This window comes from Pelophylax lessonae (genome assembly GCF_965119305.1).
Source record: "Pelophylax lessonae genome assembly, chromosome: 1".
Taxonomy (NCBI): domain Eukaryota; kingdom Metazoa; phylum Chordata; class Amphibia; order Anura; family Ranidae; genus Pelophylax; species Pelophylax lessonae.
Window position 1 is genome coordinate 600,123,983 of NC_138768.1, and position 13,534 is coordinate 600,137,516.

At 41.9% G+C, this 13,534-nt stretch overlaps 1 protein-coding gene across 1 annotated transcript in view; it reads right to left on the reverse strand.

Moving 5' to 3' along the window:
- The window catches only part of LOC309561875 (NACHT, LRR and PYD domains-containing protein 3-like), an 85,120-nt gene extending 74,355 nt beyond the window's left edge, over positions 1 to 10,765 (reverse strand). Inside the window, exon 1 of the mRNA XM_082265940.1 lies at positions 10,564 to 10,765. Within this exon, the coding sequence (XP_082122066.1) occupies positions 10,564 to 10,628 (65 nt within the window). The 5' untranslated portion in view covers positions 10,629 to 10,765. The remainder of the gene's footprint in view (positions 1 to 10,563) is intronic.
- Positions 10,766 to 13,534: the final 2,769 nt, after the last annotated feature.

Here is a 13,534-nt window from a genome sequence, read left to right on the forward strand (position 1 = left end):
GCTCAAACACGGGTCATTGAAGCATTAGGATTCCCAGGACTTCTCCTTTAAAACCTCCTGTTCTGAATGAATAAAGCTCACCAGGAGTCAAAAGAAGATTCCAATAGTGTAGTACTTTTAATGTTTAAAAGCATATATACAGCATATGTAGGACGGTGAATAGAAACACTCTCATCTAAAAGTAGCTGTCGACCAGCATTGCTCCTGTTTCTTCCCTTTTGCTGAAGCCCAGAGCCCCAGCAGTAAATCATAAAGTGAAACTAAACCCATCAATTTAATGGTTTAAAAAAACTGTTATAGTTTTTTTCGCTCCATAAGATGCACTGTCTGTGTATCTTATGGAGCAAATATTGACCAGGCCTCTCCCCCATCGCCAGAGGAGGTGTCCGAGTCAGCGGTACAGCAGCGCCAGGCCAGCCTTTTAGTGAAGGAGCATGGCCCGGCTGCACAGCGCACGTCACGCTGTGGGAGGAGTGAGTGCTGGCGGCCGTGCTGCTGTGCTGTGTACATGAGCTGCCTGGACTGGACTGACTTCACTGCATCACATGAGGAATCTGAATCCCTGCAGAGCAAACTCATCACTGTAATCTGTACATCAAGGTTTATTCTTTTTAATTTTTCTCTTTATGGTTGAACTGGGTTGAGGGAAGGGGGGGGAGTACTTTAGAGAAGTGGGCGGGTGCTTTGGAGGCCTAATGCACTGACCACTGGGTAACGTATTGACCACTGGGTAACGTATTGACCACTGGCTAACGTACTGACCACTGGCTAACGTATTGACCACTGGCTAACGTATTGACCACTGGCTAACGTAGTGACCACTGGCTAACGTACTGACCACTGGCTAACGTATTGACCACTGGCTAACGTATTGACCACTGGCTAACGTACTGACCACTGGCTAACATATTGACCACTGGCTAACGTATTGACCACTGGCTAACGTACTGACCACTGGCTAACGTATTGACCACTGGCTAACGTACTGACCACTGGCTAACGTATTGACCACTGGCTAACGTACTGACCACTGGCTAACGTATTGATCACTGGCTAATGTATTGACCACTGGCTAACGTACTGACCACTGGCTAACATACTGTCCACTGGCTGACATACATTTTATTTGCCACTTCTGTATGGGTCATGTATCGAGGGCTGCTGTGTAAGTGAGCTGTACATCTTATATTCAAACTGCCTTTCACTCCCTGGAGGACTACAACACCCAGCAGACCTCTCCACCCTAAACAGTAACCCACCTCTCCACCCTTGAACTTAACCTACCTAATGTTCTCAGCTACAGTGCTCTCATAACAATGAAAGACACATTACTGACAGTTCCTTCATTACTGTATTTTCTGGCAGAAAAATACCACCTCCTCATTCTACATACAAGGATGATAAAGCAGAAAAGACTAGCATATATAATTCCTTTTAAATGATGATGGTTTTTAATGCCATTGTTAACTGCCTTTCACTTTACATAATATTATTATGTTATATTTTATTAAATATTTTAGTATACTATTTGGTTCAGAATATTTTTTTTCTTGTTTTCCTCCTCTATAACCTAGGTGCATCTTATGGAGCGAAAAATAGGGTACATTCCCGGAATGCCGAGATTGCTAACTGCCACGTTTGCTTGTGTCCTCAACCAAGCTGTCATACCATCAAATGGCTGGTGTCATAACTGATCACATGTGCAGCACCATGGCAGTTGCAGTTTAAACAGAAGCAGTGTTCTTAGCTAAAGAATAAGAGGGTTTAATCCCGCTATAGGGTCATCAGCAGATCGGCCTCTACAAACTCAGCAGTGCCTAAAAATGGAGAGCAACTGAGCATGTGCAGAGCAGGGTGAGACAGTGTATTACTGGATTATAAATAATGTAGGCACATATTTTTAATGTTTAACATAGCTATACCTGCAAAAGGGGCCAGCCTGGAGTGATCTAGCAGGACTTAATTTTCTGACGAAAGTTCCACCTTAAGTGTATTTTCTATTTACTCCGGTGAAAATTCTACTTCAGGGTGCTGGATACATACTAGATGAAATATATAGAGCTTTCTCTTGGTCTGGTGGACTTGGACCCCAAGCTTGATCTGGTGAACACCTGCCCTTGCTCTGGTGAAATCTCACAATAAGGTCCCAGATACCCCTAAAAACTCATCAGACATTAGGGCATTTACCCACTGAAAAAGTAAAAAAAATGTTCTGAGTTCTTTTCAAAGATTGTAACTGGACACATTAGACCAAAAATTGGCCAACCTAAGACTTTTTTTTTTTTTATTAATTAAAGGATACTTAAAACCAAAACTTATTTTTCAGTTTTATTCAGTGAATGAAAACATTAAAACCCCAGTCAGTTTTAATATTCAACCTCCCTTATTTGTCATAATAACCATTGTCACTGACACAGAAAAGGATAGGAAATAAAAAATCTCATAGTTGTCACTTGAACATGAGCTGGGAAAGACTTCCTGACTAAATCTCTTACTTTGGCAGAGGTGCCTCTGAGACAGAAAGTAAAAAGGTAATCTATCAAATGGGATATAGATAGCAAAAAAAAAAAAAAAAATCGACAGAGCACTAACCTTTCTCTACATTATTAAAAAAAAAAAAAAAAGTTTTTGACTGGTCCTAAATAACACCAAAAACACCAACTCGTTGATGTGTCTGTTGTGGTACACATATCCAGTAATTATGCATTTCTATGTGCATGGGAAACACCAACAGCATACTATTTTCTGGGTAGCAATTCATCTAAAAATATTTAGGGGTACTAGCCCTTCTATTGAGATAAGTCTCAATGGCAGCACAGTGGTGGAGTGGTTAGCACTTCCACCAAGCAGCACTAGGGTTGCTTGTTCGAATCCCATACACGACACTACCTGCCTGGAGTTTGCATGTTCTCCCCAGGGCCATCTTACCGAATGGGCGCGCTGGGCAGTTGCCCAGGGGGCCCCACCTGACCAGTGACCCAGCCAAGCATTAGTCCCTATTCCCGAATGCATCCCCCCCACCGAACTTAGCAGGTGGCAAGCGCCTGTCGGCCCTGGGCTGCTGTCAGACCACTTGGGCCATGGAAGGGGTAGCCCACAACTGCAGGAATGCCTGTCCGCCTCCACGGGAACAGGCACACAAAGGACAAATAGGAAAAAAGCCGCGCTAATGACCCAAAACAAGATACTAAAAATGATAGTCTCTAAAAAAACAAATTACAAATAGGTACCCAAGGTGAAATCATTCACACATGTAGCTAAACACGTGTACATAAGGTATACCATCAGCTTAGGAAAGTAAGTCCATACATAAACAGAGATAATGCAATACAATTGAATTGTTGCAATGGAAATATATATGTCATATAGGTCAAAGACCATAAAGTTTTTAAATTAATATAAGGTCGGTAAAGTCCCAGAAAGGAATGCCCAAAATGGTGAAGAAAGGAAATCCAATGGGTTAACACCTCAGTGCTGCACACAGGTAACACACTTATCTCCTTACCAGATAGAAGAAGTGATTGCGCATACAATGATATTCCACACAGCGCCCCTCAGGCAAGATCACAACAGCCAGAGCCTCCAGATAGCCAGAATGCTGATGATACCAATAGCGTTCACAGGGTAGAACATTTTTCTGTGGATACTTTTATTTTATTCATCTTGACTTTGTGTCTTTATTCCACCATTGCAGTCCCTGATCCGTGCACCTCTCCTGCAGCCGCTGCTCTGGCTTCCAGTCCGCTCCTTCCCCGTACAGAACACAGCAGCAGATGGAAACAGACGAGCGACAACTCGGGCTAGCTAGGAACCGAAGATGGGCAACTGGGCGGGGCTTCACTCCGCACACCTACAGGGCGCGGGGCGGGGCTTTACCCTCTATGATTAGAGGAGACACACAGGACAGTCGTGTCTGACTCCCCTCCATGTGTGTTTTCACCGGACCCAGCCACCGAACTTGGAAGCTGTCATTACCCTGGCACTGCTGTACCAATAAAAATCGCCTTATCGATAATTCACATTTTTATTCTCGTGGGTGATTGTGTAGGCAGGGCCCCAGTGCACTGCATTGCCCGGGGTCCTATAATGGTCTTAAGATGGCACTGGTTCTCCCTTTGCTTGTGTGGATTTCTTCCCACACTCATACTTGTAGGTTAAAGCGGAGTTCCACCCTGGAATTTTTTTTTTTTTTTTTTAAATACCCCCGGGACAGTCAGGGCTAGTGCATTCCACAATGGCTAGCCTCTGATCTGTCCCGGGTTGCACTTACCTGTTAGGACAAATACTTACCTTGAAAACGTCTTGTCCAGCGCTGCCATCTCGGATGTGGGCAGCTTGAAGCCAGCGAGATCCTCTTCGGCGTCCTCTTCCGCCTTCTGCGGTCCCACGATGCCCTGCGCCGGCCCCGCCGTCACTTCCGGGTCACGAGCGTCATCTCTCCACAGCTTCTGGGCATGCCCAGAAGCTGTTTAGAAGGGGATGACGCGCGCGCCCCGGAACTGACGTCGGGGCCGGTGCAGGCGCAATGATTCCTGGGAGCTATGACGTTCAGCTCCCAGGAATCATTGCAGAGCCAGGAAGTGACGACGGGCCGCGGCCGAGGAAGGAGGAAGAAGGAAGTAAGGTAAGTATATTTTCTTCCCTACGAGGTAAGTAAAAAAAAAAAAAAAATGCGATTATCCATTTCTTTTTTAGGTGACCAGGAGCGAGAAGATGGAGGTAAGTATAAAATCAGGGTGGAACTTCACTTTAACTGGATGGATCCTGTCTAAATTGGGCCTAGTAGGTGTATGTATGAATGTGAGTTAGGGACCTTAGATTGTAAGCTCCTTGAGGGCAGGGACTGATGTGAATGTACAATGTACTGTATATGTATAATGGGTATAATGTACCCATTGTTGTTGGGTTTTACGCTATTGCGTTCTTTTGTTCTTCTTTTTTGACCAACTCATGAACCAAAAAATTACACAACTATTGCGAGCCTAACCTGGTTTTCCTTCAATCAAGTTGACAAGGCCTCGGTTTTGGATAACTCGCTCTATATGTTCACCTTTTGGCAAGCACATGACCATTGGGAGTCTGGATTGAATATCACGGATTCTACTTACTATTATTATATATGGGACTTTACATGGACTTTAATTTGATTCATATCAATGTTTAGCGCAACTTCATTTTATACATTTTCACTGGGGTGTGGTCACACTTGAAGTTCCAGCTTTGTTTTTGTTCCACTAGCGCGGTTATTATTTCTATTTTTGTACTGTATATGTAAAGCACTACCTAAATTCTCAGCTCTATAGAAGTGCCTGTAATAATAATAAGTCTACAAAAAGATGTTCGCTAAGAATTAAGGAACCCCACACAATCGTGTGAAGAATGTCTCATGATTTTGGGTATGTTAACACCACAAAAATGATGATTCCTATTGAAAAATGGAACTGTTCAATGCATTTTATTTGTGATAAATGGCTACTTTAGGGAGCTTGCCTATATTCAAAGAAACTGTCAGTAGAGTGTTGTCCATTTAAAGAGATTCCACTCACGCAAAAGAAGTACATGTTGATCCTGCCAGAAATTCAGTGAGCTCCCAGCTTGTTTGAGCTGATAAAACAGTGTCTTTGCTGCACTGAAATTCCAAGCAACAGTGTCAGCCCCACCAGAGATCTCATCTGTGGACTACAGAACTCCTCCACTCCTTCCCCCTTGTTTCTTCTTCTCCACATGCATACTTCCAAGAGCCTGCCAGTGCCTACAGACCTTATGTAGGTCAAGGGCTCTTGGTGATGTAGTTCTGGGGAGCATGCTTATGTCAATAGTAGGAATGACCCAAATATACACTTTATTACCAAAAGTATTGGGACACCTGCCTTTACATGCACACAAACCCTAGGGTCTTATACTGAGTTGACCCACCCTTTTCAGCTATAACAGCTTTAACTCTTCTGGGAAGGCTGTCCACAAGGTTTAGGAGTGTGTCTATGGGTTTAACCATTCTTCCAAAAGTGAATTTGTGAGGTCAGGCACTGTAGTGGATGAGAAGGCCTGGCTCGCAGTGCAGGCCAGTCAAATTCCTCCACCCCAAACTTGCTCATCCATTTCTTTATGGAACTTGCTTTGTGCACTGGTCAAAATCATTTGGTGGAGGGGGGATTATGGTGTGGAGTTGTTTTTCAGGGGTTAGGCTTGGCCCCTAGGTTCTAGTGAAGGGAACTCTTAAGCATCAGCACACCAATACATTTTGGACAAGCTGTTTTTTCACCAAAGGAAAAAGGTAAAAGGCTTGGTTCAGACTGCCTCGACTTGGGATCCACCTTGTGAGACCTCAAGTCGCATGTGAAATCCCATGTTAGTCAATGAGAGCTGTCTTATTTAGCACTACTGAAGTCGCTCTGACTTTAGAAAAGGTTCCTGTACTACTTTACGATGACTTCTATCCAACGTGTGTCCATAGACTTTAATAGAAGTCGCCTTCGAGTTGAAACCTCCTCTATATTGATGTGATTTGGATCCGATATTACAGAAAAATTACCCAGGCATTCCCGAAAGTTGCTTCTAAAGTCGCATCAAAGTAGTAATCAAGTCACCAGGAAGTTATCTGGCAAAGTTGCGACTTTCATTTAAACAAGATTCCAGTGGATTTTTGTTTTTATTTTGCCAGTGCATGTACTTACACAAGACAAACATAATGTGCTTACATTTAGTCTTGTTGTTCAATTTATTGTGCGCTAAAATAATATTAATATTATTCTGTATATTGGAATTGGAAGTGAAGCCCCAGACAAAACATTTTTTTTCTATTTTTAATTAAAGTAAGCATAGAAAAAGTAGAATATTTCAGATTTTATTGCTACCTGTGACGTGTAGGGGAAATTCACTCTCACTGTTTGGCCTCGGGACTGTCGTCACTAAGAGAGGAAATTCCAAAATCATATAGCTGTACACAGAACAGGTGGTGAAGAGCAACCTTCTAATTAAGATACCTGTTCCAATGACAGATACCTGTTCCAATGACAGATACCTGTTCCAATGACATTTGCCAAAGGGGGCATTTTCCCCATATTTTATGGAGATTTCTCCTCTCTGTGCTCTCTGAGAAAGAAGGTGAAGGAAAATAATAAACAGGAATACAATCAGTAATAAATAGTTATATGAGAGGGTCTTAAAAAAATTTACACCCTTTCTTTTATATTTAACCATTTTTTGCAATACAACACTGCGTTAATTTAACTGACAGTTTCCCAGTCGTGCAACACTGTACCCAAATAAAACGTATGTCCTTTTGTTCCCATAAATAGAGCTTTCTTTTGGTGGTATTTGATCACCTGTGCAATTTTTATTTTTTACGCTATAAACAAAAAATAGCGACAATTCTAAAAAAAAAAAAAAAAAAAAAAAAAAACAATATTTTATACTTTCTGCTATATAACATTCCCAATAAAAAAAAATTAAAAATCTATTTTTTTTTCATAATTTTAGGCCAATTTTATTCTGCTACATATTTTTGGTAAATAAAAATCCCAATAAGTGTATATTGATTAGTTTGTGCAAAAGTTATCGTGTCTACAATCTAGGGGAAAGATTTATGTCCTTTTAATTTCTTTTATATTTTTTTACTAGTAATGGCGGCAATCAGCAATTTTTTAGCAGGACTGCGACATTGCAGCAGACAGATCGGACTTCTAACTGACATTTTTTCTTCTTTTTTCTAACTGACATTTTTGACACTTTTGGGGAGACCAGTGACATTACTACAGTAATCAGTGCTAAAAATATGCACTGTTACTGTACTAATGACACTGGCAGGGAAGGGGTTAACACCAGGGCCGCTCAAAGGGTTAAATGTGTCCCTAGGGGGTGCTTTCTAACTGTGTGGGGGATAGGCTTGTTGAATGAACACAGAGACCTGTGTTCCTAAATAAGAGGAACACAGGATCCCTGTGTTCATAACTGACAGAACAGCGGTCTGCCATGTTCACCGCAGCAGACCAATGTTCTGTCTCCACGGGGAGCGATTGCGGGTGCCTGGTGGCAATTGCGGCCGCCGGACCAGCTGATTGGCTCCCCCTGCAGCCAATCAGCGTGTGCGCACGCCCCCATTTGGGGTCCCACTAAACGACGTACAGTTACGACGTTTCGCGCGACAGAGCTGACCTGCCGCAGTATATGTACTGCTGGTGGTTGGCATGTGGTTAATAGAGTTAAAAAAATAATGCAGAAACTTTTTGAAGAACACTTGTATTTCACTATGTCAAAAAATAAAATAAATAAATGTTTTGTTTGGATTTGGATTTGTAACTAGTTTACAGGTGCACTTAAAAAAAAAAAAAAAAAGTTTTCCATGGACTTCCAGTTAAAGTGATTTACAGTAAGAGATTAAAATAGAAATGAAAGGCAAAAAAATCTGTGTATGGATCTAAAAAAAAAAAAACATTTATTTTTTCCCTTTTTTATAAGTGATAACATTCCCTCTGTTCCCACTATTCTCAGCTGCATCAGAGCTGGTGGGAGGAGAACCAACAGTACACTGAGCTTCCCAGTGAATGGCTGTGCAAGGGGGCCATGTTAGGACAAGTCTGATCATTGGAGGAGACCAGTACAGCTAGAGAACTGACCACAGTGTGCTCTCCTGCTTAGTGTTGTCAGTTTTTACTAGGAAAGCAGAAGGACTGGTAGGACCACCAGGGATTTCACACAAAGGAAGCAATACAAAGAGAACAGGATACTTTCTCTTACTAGTACATGGTACAGCAGGCACACATCAGGAACATGTTTGGGTAACAACATGCTATCACAAATATAGGGTCAGAAATCAATACAGTTGACTAAGGAATATCTTTTCAGGCAAGTGGCAATGATTTCCACCCTCTGAAAAGCATTTAACGGTATACCACTTTTTAGAGGGTGGTATAGCAGCGGTTGGCAGTCATTAAGTAAGTGTCAGGATCTGATTTTTTCCATCCCAAGTGTGATTTTGTGGTAAAACTAACTGTGAGGCAAGCATTTGGCTCATAATTGCTGTGCGCTCCCAATAAACTAAGCGGTCAAGTTTGACAGGTGCTGCTGGTTGTCAAACTCTGCAGCCCGAGTAAAAAATTATGGTTGTGGGATGTGTACAGCCCTGTCAGGCTAGAATGTTAGCATTTTGGTGGATGGACAGACCCAGCCACCTGTTTTTACCTCCCCCCAGACATGCATATGAAAGAGCTCTTATACCATGTTTTATTTAAAAAAGCTAACATGCAATTAGCTTCATTTCATTTTGGACTTTTATCTGTAAAGCAATCTAAATTTGGCCAAGGAATTGTATTAGACCTATAGTATCCTGCAGAAAACTGAGCCAAACTAGGGCTTGGCAGTTGCAACCACTTTAGATGACAGATACCCATAGATATTTAACATCTAGCAACTGGCAATTGAAAGAGTTAGCACACCATAGTATCAATTGTACGGACGTTAGCATATGTATCATTTGGCAATAGAATTGGACTGCTTTTCTAGGCTTGTTTTCTGGTCACATACCCACAAATAGTATTGTATATTGTGTGTGTGTGCGTGTGTGCGTGGGTGTGTATATGTGTGTGCATGCGTATGTGTGTGCGCGTGTGTATGTGTGTGTGCATGTGTGTGTGTATGTGTGTGTGCATGTGTGTGTGTATGTGTGTGCATGTGTGTGTGTGTGTGTGTGTGTGTGTGTACATCTGTGTGTATGTGTGTGTGTGTATGCTTGTGCATGTGTGCGTGTGTGTGTGTGTGCATGTGTGTGCGTGTGTGCGTATGTGTATGTATATACTGTATACTGTAGATAGATAGATAGATAGATAGATAGATAGATAGATAGATAGATAGATAGATAGATAGATAGATAGATAGATAGATAGATAGATAGATAGATAGATAGATAGATAGATAGATAGATAGATAGATAGATAGATAGATGTAAAAGGTAGGTAATCCACCATACTGATATAATTATCTACACACAATTAACGAATGGGGGGCTTATGGCAGCATTATTTATTTTACACATAATTTTGTAGAATTTAGAAACATTTATTTGGTTTGTTTTTTTAAAACAAGTTTTTGTTATTCTTGGTGCAGTTTTTACAATTTTTATTGTAGACTCTGGATTATTGAGAATTTGGAGACCAGAAGGTCATAAAATATGACCTACCTTCCTCTGGCTTGCAAACCAGTTAATCATTGTTTAAAGCACCCTCATAAAACAGTAGCATGAATTACTATGTGAGCTCTCTATACAGACTAGTCAGTGGGAAAGGAACCATAACTTCCCTTTCTTACTGCCGAGACCTGCGATCACGCTTTCTTTTGTCTAATTATTCAGCCAAATTACAAAGGTTTATGAAACCTTGGAGGGTAAGAAACAAATGCAGTACTCCTAGTCAAGTTTTCACATTTGAATATACATTTCTTTTTAAAATTCCTTTAAAGTTGCTCATTTTGATGTAGAATTTTGGCTCTCTAGAAAGCAAACATTGCGACACTCGAGTCTCGAATATAAACGTAATTCTTCTCTAACATGACATATCACATGACACTTACCCTCTGCTCTGCCAACTGTTTAACACAGTGTCCTTCCCTCCACAGCCTGGCAGTTCTTCACCCATATAATGTGCTGGAAATGGAAGTCTGATCAGTTGATGATGACAGCAACCAGGCTTTTGTGTCTCAGTCCAGATTAGGATTGTCCTGGTTTCCTCAGTTCAGAACTCAGGAGAGAAAAAAGAAGATATCATGTGAAACTACACTTTCCTCTTTTCCAGTGCCTCACTTGAATCATGTGACAGGCTCATTCGTTGTCTACCTGACACACCCAGACCTACCACAGTAATTCGATTTCATTTTACAAAGGAATGCAGTATGAACTGCTTCACAAAACTTTTAAGATAAGGTTACAAATGCATATAAGTTTCCGCAAAGGATTTTATGTGTAGCACCCTCCTAGATAGGTGCTAGTGAGAGAGTATAGTTTTGAGCTCTGTCTGCTTACCAGAGGGGCTGCAGGTAACTCTATATTGTTCTCTGCCTACCAGAGAGCAGGATCTGTTAATGATATCTGCTTATTGTGCTCAGGATGCAACTCATTCTGTCTAGAGAATGTTTCACACTGGTCCAATAGGGAGGCATGTTGGACAGTGGTAGGAAACCTGACGAATGGGTGCACAGGCTTTTGATACAGTCCTACTGATTGGCAGAGGGAAAATGCCTCGGTGCATGTCGGTATACTGTATAAAAGCCAGGAGCACATGTGCTTGAGGTCTTTTGCCTGGATAGCGAAGTCCTGGAGGGAGGGGGCAGCTGCCTCCTCCTCTGTAGAGATGCCATGCAGCCTCAGGGTGTTGTCCCAAGGGCCTGGAGAGTAGCGGTGAGGAACTGGACCCAGAGGTCCAGAGGAGCTGATATAGAGGGGAGACATTAGAGGATCTGTCTTTGCAGTACAGTGAGTATATATAAAATCTTGTGTCAATGGGCCTGACCTGAGGAGGGCCACCCCTGCTCCTAGGATTCTCAGTGGACGGGCGTCAAGTGAAAGGTGATGCTAATGAGAGTGTCCTAAAGATAAGTTATCATCCACAAAGTCGTTTTGCTAGGAAGTAAAGAGCAAGAGGCTTAACTCTTTCTACACTTGTGGCAGTGTGGATTAAACAGCCTAGCTGTTTCTAATCAACCTAGAAGGCTTAAAGATAGAAGTTCTCAAATAATGTAAATAGTTCAAACTAGAGTATCCCACTATTCCCTTCTCCTATCCCAGTTCCAAATAAACATTAAAAAACCAGCACCCCTGTTTATTTGTGTGACGCGCCATCAGGAGCAAAGAGGGATCAACAAATGATATCTCAAGGTAACCGTGTGCTGGTAATCAGGGTAACCCATTTAAGTCATTATTCAGCAGGCCCTGCGGGGACAGTGCTACATTTGGGGGCGTCGTCCAGGATGTTCCCCTGGGTTACAGCAACAGTTGCTACCGGCAACAACTGAATAGTTGCACCAAGTAACGTCATGTCTTCTCAAGTAGAGTGCTGGAGTGTTAGCAGGGAAAGTAATGTCTGCTCTACAGTGACCAGTGAAGGTATGCTGGTAAGTCATGGTCACAGCAACAGTTGCTATTGGCAATGATCAGACATTTTTCAAAGTAATAGTGTGTATTCTCAATTGAAGTGCTTTGTAATACAAGGGAACTGTGTCTGCTTTATGGTAAAAGATGTGAGAGTACTTTCAAGTGTTGATGGAGAAAACAGTGGCCCAGGACGCAGGGATCGATGCGTCAGGGGTTGTGTCTGTACATGTACTGCAGAAAAAGATGTCTGCTGTGCAGTTGATCACAGCGGGACAATTTTCAGTGGCAGATCGGTTGGCTTGTAAAGGAAGAGTTGCAACTGAGGATCGAGTACAGACTGGGGAGGAAGATGTGGGTGTGCCAGTGAACACAATCTTCAACGCAGTACCATTCGTGCAAGCTGGGCAGAGTCATAGCAGCAGCGAAGGGGTTACTGCACCACGCAGGAAAGTGCACATTTAGGAGATCTGCCTCACAGGAGGAGCCACCACCAGAGAGTCTATAGTGAATACCATCAGCGCAAATCAAACAGTGAAATAAGTAAGTGAAACAAATAAAATAATAAATCAACCAATCCAGGTGCAATCACTAGTGTGTGTGTCCACTCCACAAATGCAATCTGTATACCAAAAAAGTGTAGCATCAGATAAAATAAATAAATAAATAATCAAGATAATAGATGTAAATCAATACACAGAAGTACAATATAAAACATCCCACTGTGTAAACCACTCAGTGAATGTGAAAATTTAAAGTGCTAATGGCTTCTGCTAAAAAATCACTAAAAAAAACCAAGGCAAATGAATCAGAATATATATATGTGAAAATAGTCCACAATGTGATCCAAATGTGAATAAGGAAACTTAATGTGAGGTGAGAGGCTTGGCATCACGAGTGAAGGAGAAGCACGGAGCACTTTAAGACCCCTGGGGATAATAGCAGTATGTTGTAATGGACTCCTCAGATATCCATGTTAGCATGGATATGCCTCATACACCGACCTTCCTGTTTAGCAGATCAAGATCAGCTGTTCATCCTCTAGGGATAATAGTGGTATGGGAGGTCTAAAAACAGTCATGGGCTGGATTAGGTATCTGATCCCTTCCAAATTTCTTCAAATGCAAAAAGAATGGGATCTAGTGCTCTCTGTCTGATCAGATACTTTATTGTTAAAAATAGAGATGTTACTCACAAAGAGGGAACATCAGCAGCGCGGGCTTTACAGATGATATGAGGGATCCAGAGATCTCACTACACTCAAGACTAAAGATGCAGCGTCCGCAGACAGGCTCTGTCCCCTATACATGTTACGTCGAGGATGACTTCATCGGTAGGGGTCAAACTTCTGGATAAGGGGCTTAAATTTGCCCCCACAAAAAACTTGAATACATTTGACACTTATGTCAATTTACAAAAAATTGTACAGACTTTGAATCAGAAAAATATTTTCTTATC